Source organism: Amblyraja radiata, chromosome 5 (assembly GCF_010909765.2).
Source record: "Amblyraja radiata isolate CabotCenter1 chromosome 5, sAmbRad1.1.pri, whole genome shotgun sequence".
NCBI classification, from domain to species: Eukaryota; Metazoa; Chordata; class Chondrichthyes; order Rajiformes; family Rajidae; genus Amblyraja; species Amblyraja radiata.
Window position 1 is genome coordinate 67101172 of NC_045960.1, and position 20124 is coordinate 67121295.

The 20124-nt window shown below is 43.7% G+C and overlaps 1 protein-coding gene across 1 annotated transcript in view; it reads left to right on the forward strand.

Moving 5' to 3' along the window:
* The window catches only part of dpysl5 (dihydropyrimidinase like 5), a 64823-nt gene that overhangs the window by 19293 nt on the left and 25406 nt on the right, over positions 1 to 20124 (forward strand). Inside the window, exons 2-7 of the mRNA XM_033021467.1 lie at positions 1298 to 1456; positions 5631 to 5810; positions 6051 to 6119; positions 9453 to 9497; positions 9590 to 9665; positions 16804 to 16960. Coding sequence (XP_032877358.1) covers positions 1298 to 1456; positions 5631 to 5810; positions 6051 to 6119; positions 9453 to 9497; positions 9590 to 9665; positions 16804 to 16960 — 686 coding nt within the window. The remainder of the gene's footprint in view (positions 1 to 1297; positions 1457 to 5630; positions 5811 to 6050; positions 6120 to 9452; positions 9498 to 9589; positions 9666 to 16803; positions 16961 to 20124) is intronic.

Sequence of the window (20124 nt, forward strand, 5' to 3'; positions counted from 1 at the left end):
CCCGCTGAGTTTCCCCAGCAATTTTGTGTACCTTCGATATTCCAGCATCTGCAGTTCCCTTTTGAACACAGGGTTGATTGGCAAATGGATGGAGTTAATGACAAAGGCAAGAAGTGAAAAGAACACAAAAGGATGTCAAATAAGAAAATGAGAGGAGTGAAATATAAAGCCAGAGGGAGTGATATGGATAGATGGGGAAGAAGGAGGGATAAAAGGGAAATGGGGGTCTGGGGTATGGGAAGGGTGGGAAATGAGCGTGCAGAGGACGGGAAAGAAGCAGAGTGACAGGGATGGCTGGAGAAACATGTCACACCAAGGTCGTGGAAGGTAGGTGGGGGTGGGTGGATATTATTTGAAATTGGACAATTTAATGTCGATACTATTGGGTTATATGCTACCCAAGCGGACTATGATGTGTTGTTCCTCCAGTTTGCGTGTGACCTCACTCTGGCATCAGAGGAGGCCAGGGACGGGAAAGGTCGTAATGGGAGGGGAATTAAAATGGGGAGTTTCAGCAGACCTTAGCAAGTGTTTTCAAAATGGTCATCTAATCTATGCTTGGTCTCAGCTCTGTAAAGGAGGTCATGATTGGGGGCATCAAATGCAAGAGATGAGGTTGAAAGAGTGCACATGAATCTTTGTCTCACCTGAAAAAGTTGCAGGGGTTCCAGCCTGGAAGTAACTGTTTTTGGCTCAAGATTCCCGCATCTTTAGTTTCTTGTGCCTCTGGTCATTTTTTTGAAGTTGGTCATTGCCTTGCACATATTGAGTGAATGTTACCATTCATCAGTCCAAGTGTACTGTGCTATTTTGGTCTTGCTGTGTGGTGGCATGCACAACTTCTTTTTCTGAACACCACCAATCGTCACTACTTCGGATCTTCTGGTTGAAGAAAGGTCGGTGTAAAAGCAAATGCTATAGAACAGAAAATGTTTGAAAGCTTCAGTGTTTCAGGCAACATTTGTGCATAGAGAAACGGTTAATGTTTCAGCTCTGAAACGTTACGTGTTTCTCTTTCGACACTTCCTGTGCGTCTTGAGGATATTCTGTTTTTATTTCTGATTTCCAGCATCTACGCTTTCTATTTTCTTGAAGCAAATGAAGACAGTTCTCTGAATAACTGTCACAATATCTAAGCCCTTGGATAATGAAAGTAACATATGTCTTTCTGCATTGAAGGTTTTCCATCCAGTGCCCAGGTTTTCAGATTTCTTGTTAAATATTGGTGTCTGTGCATAAGTGATAGCAGCAATAAGTAATAGTCCATCATTATAGTGTTAATTGTTTTTCTCTACAGGCTGCTCTTGTTGGAGGTTCAACAATGATAGTTGGCTATGTATTACCAGATAAAGAGACTTCACTTCTCGAGGCCTATGAAAGAGCTCGAAATCTTGCGGATCCTAAAGTGTGCTGCGACTACTCTCTTCATGTTGGTGTGACATGGTGGTCTCCACAGGTAGAGCTATATTTTATTGCTGGCTTTTTCAAAAGTTGTCTTTTTTTTATAAGTAAATAGATGGTTCTTTGCATCGGGTTGAACAAAAACAGTATTGAAGATGTTCAATGAAGAGATTAGAGTTGTTAAAACATGATTAATAAAGAATTGGTGAAATAGTAAAGATTAATACGCAATTGATTTAGTGCTTTGAGTTAGTGTGAGGCTTGTCTTATAACTGAATGTTAAAAGTCATAGGATGAAGTTCACATCTTCGCGTGAAATAAATTTTATTTTGGCTTGTATTGCCTCACTACCTCATTGAACACTTAATTGAATGATTGAATCTTGCATTCTCCCAAAATGACTTCAAATCTCAAAGATTGACTTTGGCTTTATGCTAAGAAGAGGACAGCATAATGGTGCAGCAAATGGAGCCACTGCCTTAAAGCATCAGAGACCCGAGTTCAATCCTGGGCTCCTCCAGCTATATTAAAAACTCTAGTTGGGCCGTATTTAGATAATTAGGTGGTATTCTGGTGGCCCGATTCAGCAGGATGCTTCCTGGATTAGTATATTAGCCATAAGGAGAAGTTGCACAGCAAATTGGTTATTGTGTGCAATACTGGTTGTCCTATTACAGGAAGGATATAGAGGCTTTGAAGAGGATCCTGAAGAGGTTTACCAGATTGCCGTCTGGATTGCAGGGTATTTAGTTGCAGCTCATTCCAGGCACCACCAATTTCTGTGAAAATGCCCCACACACCTCTTTTAAACTTCTTGACTTAAAGTATGCTTTCTAGTCTTTGACATTCCACCCTGGGAAATAAGTTCTGTCTGTCTGTCCTTTCTAAGGCAATCCAAAATTTTCCAACCTCTCCTTATAGCTAATAGCCTCTGATCCAGGCAGCAATGGTAAACCTCTTCGGCATCTTTTCCAAAGCCTCCATCCCCATCCTTGCTGTAATGGGGTGATCAGAACTGCACGCAATATTCCAAAAGCAGTCTAACATAAGTTCTATAAGTATGCAAAATGACTTTATGGCACTTCTCAATGCCCTGACCAATGAAAGCAAGCATGCCGTAACCTCATTTCCCACTCTATCTACTTGTGTTCCCACTTTCACAGAGTTATGGACTTGGACCCCAAGATCCCTCTGCGCATCAATACTGTTCCGGGTCTTGCCATTAGCTATGTACTTTCCTCTTGCATTTGACATCCCTAGCAGCACCTCTCATTTGCTTGGATTAAACATTTCTGTAGCTGATATATATCCCGCTGTATACTATGAGAGCCTTCCTCACTGATAAGGGAACTAGTCGATCCAGAGTGGAAATGTCAAATGTTGGAGGGCATAGCTTTAAGGTGAGAGGGGGAATGTTTAAGGAATATTTACGAAACGAGTTGTTTTTTTACACAGTGGTAGGTACCTGCAACACGCTGTTAGGGGAGATGGTGGAAACAGATGGGATAATGATGTTTAATAGATATTTGGACAGACACAGAAACAATCAAGGAACAGAGGGATACAGCTCATGTTCAAACAGATTGGATTAGTTTAGATTGGCATGGTAGTTGATGCAGACATGGTCGGCTGTTCATATGCTAGACTATTCATGTTCCAATCTGTGCCACCAAAGTGTCAGAAAATATCATCTCCACCATTTAAACTTTACATGTAAAGTCATTATTATTGCCAACTACTGAATTATCAAGGTCCTGCGACACACCATTGAGCATATGTTCCATTCAATAGTAAGCAATTGCCAGGCGAATAAATGTGTAGTAAGTCTGTCTGCAGGTATTAAGGCTGGGCACTTGGTGAATGCTGATGATTTAGTCCAACATGAAATGAAACCTGTCTTTAAAGGAAGAAGTGAGGAATGAAGGAGCCATCCTGTGAGGAAATGTTGAGTAAAATTAGCTTTTATTCTCGAATTTCCACAAATAAGAATTAATAATCGTCATGGTAAAGTAATTACAGTAATAAATAGAAATAATGGAAAACAGATGAGAATTTGTCAGGTAGTTACTGAGAAGCCATTGACCTTTACTGGCATGCTGGCAGCAGCGCTCATTGCCTTTGGGCAAAGGATCAGCCATTCAGGAGTAAAATTTGAAATTTATCAACTTGAATTGCGAATCCTTAATTCTTCACGCGGAGAGCTGCAGCTGTCCTGTTAAGAATGGTTGAGAAAGAGATAATAACATGAAGGGATCAGAAGGGTGGCACAGTTGTTGAAGTTCAGTTGTGATATTGAATACTGAAGCGGGTCTGAGGGGTCATATCCTCATCCTGTGGCGTCAGCTGATACACAGACCACTTATGGTCGCACCCTCGTCAGTAGTTACGAAGGCTGTCACGTGACGTCAGGGGCTAAGGGGAGTGACCTGCTACATAAGCATATCTCACCTTGAGATCAGCCCAGTCAACAGGTAGCTGAGCTCGAGACAACACCCTCGCTCAGCTACAGCAGCAACGACAATTATGTTAGTGGACCAAACTTACATGTAACACCTGAATAAAGCAACTGTTTATTCACCACGTTTGGTGCCGCTACATTGGTGACCCTGACGTGATCCAAATTGGAATTTTGGATTTCTCCCGACACACGCAGCCTTGGGAGACCTGATGTCTGCAGCCTACAGCCCAGCCCAGCTCAACGACGCTGCCATACAGTAAGGTATGGCGCAGGCCGCCCAGGTCAATGAGCGCGGTCCGGGCATTGCTTGACGGCCGCCAATCTCTCCCGCATGACCTGCCCGGAGCCGACCACCGGAGCTGAGAGGCCGCGGCTGCCGTCGCTTCCCCACCAGCCGTCGCTTCCCCACCAGCTGTCGCTCTCCCACCAGCTGCTGCAGGAGCTGCGAGTTTAGTGCCCCGCCCCCAGCATCACCAACGCACGGCCTCGGGAGCGGGGAGTGAGCGGGCCCGCCCATTACCCAGCCGGCCGCTGCCCAAGGCCTAGCCACCCGACGCGGCGGGCTTACCTATGGCGGCTGCCCGAAGACGTCCTCTGCTCCTTACCGGCACGGGCCCCGAAGATCCCTGGGCGTTGGCTGCCTGTCTCGCCCAGCAGCGGTGTGGAGCCTCGGCCAGTCGTGAGTCGGCGGTTCCGCGACGGATTCCCCGGCAGCTTCCAGTCTCCGCCACGGGCGCGGCAGCGCAGCCCGTCTCTATTGACACCGGCGGCGGTGAGTCGAGTCCCTACCTGCAGCGGTGGGGCAAGGCCCGTCAATGCCGGCCGCCCCACTCGCATCTTGAATCGCCTTTGAAGGCCGCCTCAGCCGGCCGGCAAAATGGACACCGCAACCTACTGAAACGAGGTGCCGCCCCGACTGCAAAAATGGCCGCCGCGGCTGGCTGGAAGAGAAACTCGACCTTCCCTGATCGCCGTCCACAGCGCCACCTTCCAGCCGGATGCCGTCCCTGCAGCCTTACCACCGGCAACAGCGCCACATTCAAGTCGGAGGCTATCACTGCAGCCTCTAGTTTTCCAGCTTCCCATCCTGCACCATGAACACTGGACAATTTGAACTTACCTACCACTTGGCACTTGATTGTTCACTGAAGTTTGTTTTATTTCTTTTCACTTTGTTTACACTATCACCATGCCGGATTTAGCAACCAGTTTATTTATTTATTTTCATTTTTTTCTTCTTTGTTTGCATTGTTGCCGACGTCTCCCAGCCGTTGCTGGGGGCCGTATTTCTCAGGACACGATCCCCTAGCTGGTCGAGGAGATGCGTCAGTGTCTCTTCTATCCGGCGTTTTTTCCATTGGTCTCCTCGCACCCCTCGGCATACTTCGGGATCGCCCACTTCCTCATCCTGTGGCGTCAGCTGATACACAGACCACTTATGGTCGAACCCTCGTCAGTAGTTACGATGGCTGTCACGTGACGTCAGGGGCTAAGGGGAGTGTCCTACTACATAAGCATATCTCACCTTGAGATCAGCCCAGTCAACAGGTAGCTGAGCTCGAGACAACACCCTCGCTCAGCTACAGCAGCAATGACAATTATGTTAGTGCACCATACTTGCATGTAACACCTGAATAAAGCAACTGCTTATTCACCACGTTTGGTGCCGCTACAATACTGCTATTTTAATTTTACTGATGAAACTGCCTGCACTATGATTGCGCTGCATGCTTGTGAGCCAAATCATTAATTTATTCTTTTAAATATTCAGGTACAATGTGAAATGGAAGAACTAGTGAATGACCTTGGAGTGAATTCATTCCAAACATACATGACATACAAGGACCAGTACATGCTGCGGGATAATGAACTATACCAGGTTTTTCGTGCATGTAAAAGTCTGGGAGCCATCGCTTGTGTTCATGCTGAAAATGGAGATCTTGTTGCAGAGGTAACACATTTAAGACTACCTGACATGTCATAAATTAAAATTATTTGAAATGAGACAAAAAGGAACTTCAAATTATAATGGGGAATATTCTGGAGAAGGTGACAACATAATTTGATATTGCCTTTGAGCTTTAATAAATCCATTGATATATATCATGGGATGCAGGTCTTCCTGCAATACACTGATTTAATTTGATCCAGTTTAATTCCAAGGGAGCATAAAACTGTACTTTTCTTTCAGGGTGCAAAAGAAGCTCTTGAATTGGGAATCACTGGGCCCGAGGGAATAGACATCAGCAGGCCTGAGGAGGTTTGTCACATTAAAATGATTAATACACATAAGCTTAAAATTTATTATCAGTATTGTACCTTCAGATATACAGATGGTGTTTGCGTACCATGTTTTTCAAGTGAGCAAAGAGCACCTTTGGGTATCAAGGTGAAAATGAAGTAGACTGATGACAAATATTTCACATGAAAAATACTATAACTACTTTGTTCCATCTGATATTTAGTCTGAATGACTCTTCTTTATAGCCATTGTAAATCCAGATAATAAATGTCACCTTTTTGTCAGAGGAATAGTAATATGAAGCCAGTTGTTTCTCTTATTCTGTTCCCTTTGAATTTTCTACACCCCATTGAGATAGTAATCTGCCCCCTTGTTTTGCCGCCAAAGTGGATAACCTCACATTTATTTATATTATACCGCATCTGCCACGCATCTGCCCACTCACTCAACCTGTCCAGGTCACCCTGCAACCTCCTAACATCCTCTTCACAGTTCACACTGCCACCCAGCTTTGTGTCATCCGCAAACTTGCTAGTGTTGCTCCTAATTCCCTCTTCCAAATCATTAATATATATGGTAAATATATATATATATGATAATATATATTGCGACCCCAACACCGAGCCTTGCGGCACTCCACTCGCTACTGCCTCCCATTCTGAAAAGGACCCGTTCACTCCTACTCTTTGCGTCCGGTCTACCAACCAATTTTCTATCCATGTCAACACCCTACCCCCAATACCATGTGCTCTCATTTTAGTCACCAGTCTCCCGTGCGGGACCTTATCAAATGCTTTCTGAAAGTCTAGATACACTACATCCACTGGCACCCCTTCATCCATTTTACCTGTCACATCCTCAAAAAATTCCAGAAGATTAGTCAAGCATGATTTCCCTTTCATAAATCGATATTGACTTGGACTAATCCTTTTACTGCTATCCAAATGCCCCATTATTACCTCTTAAAAATTGACTCCAGCATCTTTCCTATCACCGGTCAGGCTAACTGGTTTGTAATTCCCCGTTTTCTCCCTCGCTCCTTTCTTGAAAAGTGGGATAACATTAGTTATCCTCCAATCCACAGGAACTGATCCTGAATCTATTGAACATTGGAAAATAATCACCAATGCGTCCACTATTTCTAGAGCCACCTCCCTGAGGACCCTGGGATGCAGACCATCAGATCCAGGGGATTTTTCATCCTTCAGTCCCATTAGCCTACCCAATACTATTTCTCGCCTAATGAAAATTTCTTTCAGTTCCTCTACCCCCTTAGATCCTCTGTCCTCCAGTACATCTGAGAGATTGTTTGTGTCTTCCTTAGTGAAGTACCTATTCAACTCTTCTGCCATTTCCTTGTTGCCCATAATAATTTCACCCGTGTCTGCCTTCAAGGGACCCACATTTGACTTTGTTACTCTTTTTCCCTTAACATATCTGAAGAAGCTTTTACTGTCTTTCTTTATATTCCTGGCCAGCTTCCCCTCGTGCTTCATCTTTTCAGCCCGTATTGCCCGTTTTGTTTCCTTCTGTTGTCCTATGAAAATTTCCCAATCCTCTGGCTTCCGGCTACTCTTTGCTGTGTTATATATATTTTCTTTTAGTTTTATTCTATCCCTAACTCTCTTGTCAGCCCCGGTTGCCTCCTACTCCCCTTAGAATCTTTCTTCCTTTTTAGAATGAAATGATCCTGCGTCTTCTGGATTATGCCCAGAAATTCCTGCCATTGCTGTTCCACCGTCATTCCTGCTAGGATCCCTTTCCAGTCTACCTTGGCCAGCTCCCCTCTCGTGCCTTCATAGCCCCCTTTGTTCAACTGCATCACTGACACTTCCGATTTAACGTTCTCCTTCTCAAATTGCAGATTAAAACTAATCATATTATGATCACTACCTCCAAGCGGTTCCTTTACCTCGAGTTCTCTTATCATATCTGGTTCATTGGACAACACTAAATCCAGAATTGCCTTTTCTCCGGTCGGCTCCATTACAAGCTGCTCTAAGAATCCATCTCTGAGGCATTCTACAAACTCTCTTTCTTGGGGTCCTGAACCAACCTGATTTTCCCAGTCCACCTGCATATTGAAATCCCCCATCACCATAGTGGCATTACCTTTATTACATGCCAGTTTTAACTCTTGCTGCAACTTACACCCTACATCCGGGCTACTATTTGGGGGTCTGTAGATAATACCAATTAGTGTCTTCTTGCCTTTACAATTCCTCAACTCAATCCACAGTGACTCTACCTCGTCAGTCCCTATGTCTTCCCTCGCAAGGGACTGAATTCCATCCCTCACCAGCAGTGCTACCCCCCCCTCCTCTTCCCACCTGCCCACATAAGGCAACGTTCAAGTTGAGACCCTGAATTCTTAAGGGACTGACCAATCCCTCTGTGACTCCTTGGTTCATTTTTCCTTTTCCACCAATAACCACTACCTTTCTTAGGGGGTTCCCAAGCGACTGCACGAGAAGCCACATTTGCCTTTTTACCTCGTCCCTTTCTGCATGTAGGAACCCAAACATTCCTTTGGTTTCTGTCCAACTAACTCTATTGGATTCAAAATGCAGAAGAAATCAAATGCAGATAAGGAAGCTGGTTGGTAGAACACCCCAGTTCAGTCCACAAGGATGATGGAGCTTTGAGTTGTCAGTCCTGTTAATTTTCCACCTGTTATCAGTCTGACGTATCTTTGACCTCTTATATAGTTTCTATGTAAGCTGCAGGAAAGGTAGCTCATCATCTGAAAGGGTATGTTGTAGCCCCCGTATTTAATATTGAACTCCTTAATTTCAGATAAATATCCTTTCCATTATTTTGTCAGGTAACTTTAAATAATGTATTGCTAACTGATAGATCTGTTGGGGATTGCTTGGAATGGTTACATGGCAACTGCACAAACAAAGAAGAAATATTCACTGAAACAAGAGACTGCAGATGCTGAAACTTGAGCAAAAAATATTTGTGTATGGAAATTGGCAAATTGTGTTTTGGGTCAGGACCCTTCTTCAAGAATGGAGTTGAGGGGAGATTAAGGTTCTGCCAGCTATCTCTGCTCTACTCCAGCCTTGAAGGGTCCCAACCTAAAACATCACCGTTCCATTTCTCTCCACAAATGCAGCTGAAGAAATTCTGATCGACTACTTGCACTAGTAAAATAACTTTACAGGTCTCTGCGAAAACTCCATTGAATTTCATTCCAACATCTGTGATTATATCTAAATTATTTCTGAGACATGTCCACACACTTGTGGGAAAACTTGGAAGGCTCTTTACCTTTTTTATTCAGTTAAATAATATATTGTTTCCTTTAAAAAAAAAATTGAAATACTTATTGCTTGTTTCGTATAGGTTGAAGCAGAAGCAACACATCGTGCCATTACAATTGCAAATCGAGTGAGTTTTTCAATAAAATGTTTGTTTCAGCATATTTTTAGTATTTTATTGGGACTCGTTATCTAATTGATACCATTACTTTTCCCCTTTAGACCCATTGTCCATTATATTTGGTTAATATCTCAAGCAAATCAGCAGCTAATATCATTGCTTCTGCACGAATGCACGGTAAGGTTGGTTACCAGAGTATGGAAAAATATAACCATTAAATCCAGTGGGGTTTTTTTCGCCTAGATATTTTGTAATATGTTATTCTTGATTGTCATATTGGTGTATGAGGGTTGTGTATTTTTAGTGGTAGTACACCGTTACTAGTCAGGAAGTCTGAGTCACTTGTTATTCCGTTGAGTAAGAGTGATTTAAAGACGGGACTATAAGAATTTGAGGCATATAATTTGTGGAATTTACTTCAGATGAAAAGGTGTTTCTCACATTTGTAAATTTCTTTAAAAATTGTAAATCTTTTTAAAACAACTGTATAAAAAAAAATTATCAACTTGAATTTTCCAAGCATAGACAAACATTGTTGGCTTTTAATGTCTTGAAATTTTGAATCTGTGATATACTGATCACTGCGAAAAAAACATTCATGTTTTTTCAAGGCAACAGTTTTTTATAAATCTATATTTCACATGCCTGAGGCTGAAAAGATCTGAATCTTGATGAGGAACACAAAATATAAACAAAAATCACATCAAAACTGTAAACACGAGCGTCATTTTTTCAGTTCTATCATCATCAATTTATGGGTTACAGGAAATCTCATTACAAAATGTCCATATCTTTGATTTTAAACTACATTACCAACGACCCCTGTCACTCAAATGAAAACATACAGTGCAGAAATATAATTTGAAATCAGATAGGACCCTGTTTCCTTCACATTCTGCTTTAGGGTAAGAACTAAGACCATTCAGTCATTTGTTTGATTTGTGCAATTCTGTTTTCATTTTGACTGTTATATGCTTGATACGTGGTAATAGAGGCATTGAAGACTTCAGTGCTACTGATGTGATGTTGCCTGGTGCACTGTCTTTGCAGTCAGCTGTTTCTGTTTTTGGTGCCATGTGGATTGAATCAAATTGACTAAATATCAGTCTCTGCAGTGCAAAGACGAAAGAAGTCCAAGGTTAAATCGTTCCAGACTCAAGATATAAATATATCGACTTTGCATTCAATGCGCTGGGCTCTGCCATCATTGATGAAGGGATATTCTGGAAACAGCCTCCAATTCACAATTAAATTACCCACCAACATTTATCAAAGTGCAGGGTACAGATGCAACTCGGTGGTTTGGGACTGCAGTTGGCCTTGCAATTTTATTATTGTTTTTATGTTGCATTTTTAATGGACTGTAATGTTACATTTACTCAAATCATCATAACTATAATGGCACAGATTAGCACACCATCCCCTTCCTTTCTGACCTCTGCATTATGTCCCTTTTCCATTCGTTCACTGCGATGCATCTTCTTTTCCACTTCCCCTTCCAGCTCCAGTATGTGATGTGACAATTTGCTGCTTTCACCCTTTTTTGGGTTTCACTGGACTTAAAAGCCCTTTTTTTTTTTTTTTTTTTTTTTTTTTTTTTTTTTTAGCCCTTGATTTTGTCAGATTTTCATAATGCTCTTTGAACCACCTTCTCCAAGAGTTTCTTGCCTTACTGGAGGTTACATTAATAAAAATTGAAGGGAAACTAAGTTGTATTTAATTCTGATAGCAATTTCATACCACTTGGAAGTATAACCAAATGGAATTGGCCCCATTGTGTAGAATGTAAAAATACACAGCAGCGTATAATTGTGGCAACAATATTATACACATTTCCCTTCTATAGAATTGGACATCTGGAAGGTGTGTCCTCATGGTTGCTCTTGGTGAAATAAATTTAGGACCTACTAGATAAATAGACCAAAGTTTGAAATAATTGGACAAGATGGAGTCACAGATGGAGCAGCAGGACACCAGACGCCTGTGGCAGGGGCTATGGCCTGTAACCAACTACCGGAGCAGCCCCCCCTCAACTGCAAGTGCCGGCACCTCCCTAGCTGATGACCTGAACTCCTTCTACGCTCGTTTCGAGACTGGCAACATCGCCCCAGCTGGCTAACGAAGCTGAAGGGAGGTCCATCGCTGGGGATGTGCACACATTCTCGTTGTCCGTGCACGAAGTGAGGAGGGCTCTGACACGGGTGAACACAAGGAAAGCTGTAGGCATCTCGGGGCGAGTACTTAAGTCCTGTGCTACGCAGCTAGCTCCGGTGCTCACTACAATATTAAACCTCTCCCTGGCCATGTCCGTGGTCCCTGCCTGCTTCAAAAGATCATTGTACCTGTACCAAAAAATGCCTCCCCAGCCTGTCTGAATGACTACCGTCCGGTGGCCCTCACCTCGGTAGTCATGAAATGCTTTGAGAGGCTGGTGAAGAAACACATCTGCGCCTTCCTCCCTTGCAACATGGACTCGCTACAATTTGCATACCGTCCGAACAGATCCACGGACGATGCAGTCTCCTAGGTTCTGCACACCGCTCTCTCTCACCTTGGGGGCTATGTGAGGATGCTGTTCATAGACTTCAGTTCAGCCTTCAACACAATAGTCCCCACCAGACTTGCTGATAAGCTGCTGGAATTGGGGCTCAACATCCCCCTGTGTGCCTGGGTCCTGGACTTTCTCACCGCCAGGCCCCAGGTAGTCAAGATGGGAGGAAATGCATCAAAGTCCCTCACCCTGAGCACAGGATTCCCCCAGGGTTACGTCCTCAGCCCCCTACTGTACTCCCTGTACACACATGACCGTGTGGCTAGGTTCAGCTCCAACTCTATAATCAAGTTTGCTGATGACACTGTGGTGGTGGGCCTGATCTCCGATAACGATGAGAAGGCCTACCGGGAGGAGGTGGCTGATCTGGCACTCTGGTGTCAGGACAACAGCCTCCTCTTGAATGTCAAAAAAACTAAGGAGCTGATCGTGGACTTTAGGAGGGCACAACATCCGAGTATGTACACTCCATTGAAGATATATGGAGATACTGTGGATAGGGTGAGCTACTTTAAATACCTGGGAGTCCACATCTCAGACGATCTGACATGGACATCACACGCTGCCGCACTGGTGAGTAAGGCAAGGCAGCGCCTTTACCACCTCAGGCAATTGAGGAAATTCAGAGTGTCTCTGAGGATCCTCCGGTGCTTCTACTCAGCGGCTGTGGAAAACATCTTGTCCGGAATCATCACAAGTTGGCTTGGGAACTGCTCTTCCCAGGACAAGAAGGCTCTGCAGAGAGTAGAGCGTTCGGCTGAACGCACTATGGGAACTACACTCACCCCCCTGCACGAACTATACATCAGAAGGTGCAAATCCAGAGCCAACAAGATCATGGGGGACCCCTTCCACCCCAGCAACAGTCTGTTCCAGCTGCTACAGTCAGGCAAACGCCTTCGTTGCTATGCTGTGAAAACGGAGAGTATGAGAAGGAGTTTCTTCCCAGAGGCCATTAGGACTGTAAACTCCTCTCTCACCAGGGACTAACTTACTGTACCAATTTACTGTTGTGTGTCTTTATAAAATTGCTCTTTTTTCCCTTTTTTTCCTCCCACAAATATGTAATATGTGAATATGTGATTCTGTTCCATTCTGTTTTGGAGTTTTTTTTCACAATCCGCAAACATTGCCACTTTTCATCTCACTGCACATCTCGTATGCGTATGTGAGGAATGAACTTGACTTGACTAATTCAGATACCAGATTAATTTTGTTATCACATCTTCCGGAGGAGGCGCTGTCCTGAACGGCTGCCTGTCCTGCAGCTGTCCGTTTTTTTCCCCTTCTTTTTTATTATTTTTAGTTCGTTAAGTGTACAGTCAGGGGGTCTAAATCTTTTATGTGTGGGGGGTGGTGGGGGGAAGGGGGAAACTGCTTTTCTAAGTCCCTACCTGGTCGGAGGGGTTGCCTTCCTCCGAGCAGCGTCTTCGACCTGTCCTCGCGGCCTACCAGCGGGTCCTGGAGCAACGTTTCCCTGAGGGGACCTGGCCAGAACATCGGCGTTGGCGGTGGCGCAGAACGTCGGCGTTGGCGGCGGCGGCGCAGAACATCGGCTTTGGCGGCAGTGCAGCGCTGGAGCGCTATTGCGGAGCGGGCGATGCCTTTCCTGGGTCGCCGCGCTGGGACTCCAGTATGCTTGGTACCGCCGAGGAAAACATCGTGGAGCCGCGGTTCTGCGGAGCGGCCAGCTGCGACGTTGAACTTACATCTCGCCGAGATCACCAGTGTGCGGAGCTCCGTCTGGCGTGGTCTGTTGGCTTGGAAGCCGCAGGCTCCGGTGGGAAGGCGGCCGTTCCTGGCACCCCAAGCTGCTGGGGGTTCTCCCGACGCCGGAGTACCATCACCCGGCGAGAACATCGGGCGCCGTGGCGGCAACTGTGGAGGCCTCAATAGGCCCGACTATGGGTGGACAAGAGGATGGGGACTGGACTTTGTGCCTTCCCCCACAGTGGGAATCACTGTGGGGGGATGTTTTGGTGTTGAATTTCTTTATGAATACTGTGTTGTATTTTTATTAGTGTGCTGCAAGGACATCAGAATTTCCCCTGAATAAGGGGATTAATAAAGTATTTATCTATCTATCTATCTATCTAAATTATTTTTGGTTAAATATCTGTTGAGTTTATTTACAAAGGAACATAAGGAGGTGATTTACATAACTGAACTACTACAAGTAGAATTACTATCCAACAAGTTTAAAATGTATTTGGATTAAATGCATGGGTGGTTTTAAATTGAATAAGGGGGTTGGGGTGTCAAATGGGATAGTCGAGGACGGAGTTAAAGGGAAAGAGAGTAAAGGGATGGTTAATGACCCCAGAATGAACGGGAAAGGAAGCTCACAAAGGGATAGGAGAGTATGGCCAAGTGTAATAGGGATTAATGTGAAAGGTGAGATGCGTAAGGAATTAAAAGTATTGTATATGAATGCGCGAAGTATAAGAAGTAAAGTAGATGAGCTTGAGACTCAGTTAGAGGTTGGTAGATATGACATTGTGGGGATTACTGAGAAGTGGCTGCAGGAGGATCAGGCCTGGGAACTTAATATTCAGGGTTATACATCATATAGAAAGGACAGGCAGGTGGGCAGAGGAGGGGGGTAGCTCTGCTGGTGAGGGATGGAATTCAGTCCCTTGTGAGGGAAGACATAGGGACTGACGAGGTAGAGTCACTGTGGATTGAGTTGAGGAATTGTAAAGGCAAGAAGATACTAATTGGTGTTATCTACAGACCCCCAAATAGTAGCCCGGATGTAGGGGGTAAGTTGCAGCAGGAGTTAAAACTGGCTTGTAACAAAGGTAATGTCACTATGGTGATGGGAGATTTCAATATGCAGGTAGACTGGGAAAATCAGATTGGTTCAGGACCCCAAGAAAGAGAGTTTGTAGAATGTCTCCGAGATGGATTCTTAGAGCAGCTTGAAATGGAGCCGACCAGAGAAAAGACAATTCTGGATTTAGTGTTGTCTAATGAACCAGATATGATAAGAGAACTCGAGGTAAAGGAACCGCTTGGAGGTAGTGAACATAATTAGTTTTAATCTGTAATTTGAGAAGGAGAACGTTAAAAGGGGACTATGAAGGCATGAGAGGGGAGCTGGCCAAGGTAGACTGGAAAGGGATCCTAGCATGAATGGTGGAACAGCAATAGCAGGAATTTCTGGGCATAATCCGGAAGACGCAGGATCATTTCATTCCAAAAAGGAAGAAAGATTCTAAGGGGAGTAGGAGGCAACTGTGGCTGTCAAGAGAAGTTAGGGATAGAATAAAACTAAAAGAAAAGAGGTATAACACAGCAAAGAGTAGCCAGAAGCCAGAGGATTGGGAAACTTTCATAGGACAACAGAAGGAAACAAAACGGGCAATACGGGCTGAAAAGATGAAGTACGAAGGGAAGCTGGCCAGGAATATAAAGAAGGACAGTAAAAGCTTCTTTAGATATGTTAAGGGAAAAAGAGTAGCAAAGTCAAATCTTAAAGAAACGTATAAAATTATAAAAGGACTGGACAAGCTAGATGCAGGAAAAATGTTCCCAATGTTGGGCGAGTCCAGAACCAGGGGCCACAGTCTTAGAATAAAGGGGAGATCATTTAAGACTGAGGTGAGAAAAAACGTTTTCACCCAGAGAGTTGGGAATTTATGGAATTCCCTGCCACAGAGGGCAGTGGAGGCCAAGTCACTGGGTGGATTTAAGAGAGAGTTAGATAGAGCTCTAGGGGCTAGTGGAGTCAAGGGATTATGGGGAGAAGGCAGGCATGGGTTATTGATAGGGGATGATCAGCCATGATCACAATGAATGGCGGTGCTGGCTCGAAGGGCCGAATGGCCTCCTCCTGCACCTATTTTCTATGTTTCTATGAAATTAATGATCAAAAAGGCTGATGCCAAAGTTCATGTTAACAGGATGTTGCAAGTTCATGTAGATGTCACATTTTTATTATTTTCCAAGGCTGAACGTTGAACAGGATGCCAATTATATATTACAATGCATCTTCTTTCTTTAAGCAATACTTATGTTGACTATTTCTTCACCTTCATTGTCACTCTTTTCATTCTAAGTCTGGCACAAAAGCAGAGTCTTTGGGCACTTAGGCTAAGATCATATAGAACCTTGGGCCAGGCTTAAGGGGGCTGGTGGCCTACACCTGTACTTTATTTTCTGATTTTCTTACATCTCTTCTACATTTTCTTTAAGACAGACTCTGATAAAATGGAACGGACATCATTATTGAATATTTGATGCCAGGTGCAAGCAATTCACTCAAGGAAGAGCAAAAGCACAGAGCTGATAAATCTGAGCAACAAATAAAGGCAGAATGCATGAATTCTCTAGCAGGAGGTGGTAGAAGAGAAAGAGAAAGTGACTGAGGAGGAACTTTGCCCAGCACCCCCAAATTCATTAATGTCAGAACACTTGGGTATGATCTTCAACAGTAGCTATGTCCAACTCCAAGTGGAGCAGAGACCAAATGAATCGTTAGTAACTTATGAAAACAAATAATCACAATTCTGTAAATATTTTCTTCATAAAAGAAAGTTGTTTTTTTTAATCATGCTTTCTGCATGTTTATTTCTCTTTCCAGTCTACTAAAATTGTTAATTTGGGTAAGGCAAATTATGAGAGATGAAAGGGTCACTAAATTGGAGACGCTAAATTCAAGTTTCTCTGTGTATGTTGATGTACATTTAGCTGACGAGCTATAACTAAATAAATTAAATGGTCATGTTGATGGGTGTTTTGAAATCCCAACTCTTTTTAAAGGCAATATTATATATGGAGAAACAACCTTGGCACACACGACTCTGAATGGATCAAGCTATTATCACCCTGACTGGTCTTACGCTGCTGCCCATGTTACTGCCCCTCCTCTCCGACTGGATGCTAGCACTCCCAACTACCTCATGAGCTTGCTAGCCAGGTATGTTTCTATAACAGGCTTAACAAGAAAATCTTTATTGTTTACTACCACCCTCAAGTTGAATTATGTTTCACTGAGCTGTGATCAATTCTATTAATAAATAGAATATCATTATTCTGCCCAAGTTAGTTGAAATGTTAGAAAATTTATAAATTGGCAAATGCATTCTTAAAAATTTGAACGATGCATATGTATAGCATAGATTTGAATATAAAAGTGAGAATTTCTGGTGTAAATTGAAAATGCTACTAACAACATGATAGTAATTATCGATGCTTAAACTATAAACATTAAAACCTTTTTTCTGTTTAAAACTTAAGTTACAAATTGGCTAAGCCCATTTTAATGATCAGCACACTCTTGAGAAAATCTTGAGAACCAGCCATCAGGACAGCTCAGAGATTGGATATCCTGCAACAACTACCAACTGATTCCCATGGACTTTTCCTCTATCTACAATACTCAAGGCAACAGTCAGATAGAATATAGTACATTTGCTTGAATGATTACAGTTCTAACAGCACATGAAGCTTGACACTATTCAGAATAAAGCAGTCTGCGTGACTGACACCCATTCCACCACCCTAAACATTTATTTCAGCATTCATGGGCACTAACTTCCTCATTTGCGAGTTATGTTTCCAAAGACTCCAATAATTGGAGTTATGCTCACAGCAAAGAAAGATGGTTGTGGTGTTCAGAGGGCAATCATTCCAACCCCAAGGCTTCACTATAGGAATTGTCATGGTACTGTTATTGGACCAATCATCTCCATTTGGTCTGTGACCTTTCTTCCTTCACAAGAAGCGAGGATTGCCCAATGTTCAATTCCTTTGTAATATATTAGCAAATGAAGCAGTGCATGACTGCATAAGATGTGGACTGAAAATGACAATTGTCAGCCAGGCAATGACCATGTCCAACTTGAGATGGTCTAACTGCTCACCCTTGACATTAAATAGAAATACCATCACCATGTCCTACCCCATCAATATTCTGAGAATCACCATTGACCAGGAACACGACTGGATCACATCAGTACTATGGCTGCAAGAGTAGGTCAGAGGTTGTGTATTCTATGATGAGTGAATTGCCTTCCAACACCGAAAGGCTATTCCACCATCTTCAAGGCACAAAGGAGCAGTGTGATGAAAAACTTTACATTTGTGTAAATGAGAACAGTGCCAATAACCTTCAAGAACCTTGACACCATCCAGGACAAACCAGCCCACTTGATTAATATTCCTTAAATCTCCCTAAATATTTATTCCCTCCACTTGCACAAAATGATTGGTGTGTGTAGCATGCACAAAATATTACTTGCCTGGGCTTCTTTGACTGTACCTTCCAAGCCTTTAGACTTTAGAAATACAGCACGGAAACGGGCCTTTCAGCCCACTGAGTCTGTCCCGACAAGCAATCACCCCGTACATTAACACCATCCTGCACATTAGGGACAATTTACAATTTTACCGAAGCCAATTAACCTACAAACCTGTACGTCTTTGGAGTGTGGAAGGAAACTGGATGGAGCATCCGGAGAAAACCCAAGGAGAATGTACAAATTCTGTACAGACGGCACCCGTAGTCGGGATCGAACCTAGGTCTCTGACGCTCTAAGGCAGCAACTCTAACACTGTGCCGCCACTCCCTTGACCTCTTCCATCGAAGAGGACAGTGGTAGTAAGCAAAAGAGAATGCCACTACCTGCAAGTTTCCATACAAGTTGCATACATCCTGGCTTGGAAGTGGTGTGTAAGAGGGGACTGTAGATGCTGATTTAAACTGAAGATAGACCCAAAAAGCTGGAGTAACTCAGTGGGACAGGCAGTATCTCTGGAGAGAAGGAATGCGTGACATTTCAGGTCGAGACCATTCTTCAGACTGGTTAGGGATAAGGGAAGCGAGAGATATAGATGGTGATGTGGAGAGATAAAGAACAATGAATGAAAGATATGCGAAAAAGTAACAATGATAAAGGAAACAGGCCATTGTTAGCAGTTTGTAGGGTGAAAATGAGAAGCTAGTGCAACTTGGGTGGGGGAGGGATAGAGAGAGTGAGAGAGGGAATGCCGGGGCTACCTGAAGTGAGAGAAATCAATATTCATACCATTGGGCTGTAAGCTGCCCATGCAAAATACAGTGCCCTCCATAATGTTTGGGACACAGACCCATCATTTATATATGTATTGCACAATTTGAGATTTGTAATAGAAAGAAATCAAATGTGGTTAAAGTGCACATTATCAGATGTTATTAAAGGGTATTTTTATACATTTTGGGTCTTTGTCCCAAATTTATTGGAGGGCACTGTATGAGATGCTGTTCCTCCAATTTGCATTTAGCCTCACTACTACACCTCCATCCCCCACCAGGAAGGCCTTAAAGCCCTCCGTTTCTTCATTTACTGCAGAACTGTCCAATTTCCCTCTACTAATACTCCACTCTGCCTACCAGAGCTGGTCCTCACCCTCAACAACCTCCTTTGACTCCTCCCATTTCCTCCAAGGGGTAGCTATGGGCACCCGCATGGGCCCCAGATACGCCTGCCTCTTTGTTGTGTACGTTGAACAATCCCTGTTTGAGGCGTACACTGATCCTATCCCCAAACTCTATCTCCGTTACATCGATGACTGCATCGGTGCTACCTCCTGCACCCATGCAGAACTCATGGACCATCAACTTCACCACCAATTTTCATCCTGCTCTCAAATTTACTTGAGAGCCCCACCATTCCCTCTGCAACTCTCTGGTTAACTCATCCTTTCCCACCCAAACCACCTCCTCCCCAGGTACCTTCCCCGGCAACCGCAGAAGATGTAACACCTTTCGCTATACCTCCTCTCGACTCTGTCCAAGGACCCTGACAGTCCTCTCAGGTTAGGCAAGATTCACTTGCACCTCCTCCAACCTCATCTACTGTATCCGTTGTTCATGATGTGGGCTCTTATACATCGGTGAAACCAAACGCAAACTGAGTGATCGTTTCGAGGAACACCTTCACTCAGCCCACCTGATCTCCCGGTTGCTGGACACTTTAATTCTCCTTCACATTCCTACAAAGACCTTTCTGTCCTCGGCCTCCTCCATTGTCAGTGAGACTAAATGCAAATTGGAGTAACAGCATCTCATATTTCGCTTGGGCAGCTTACAGCCCCGTGGTA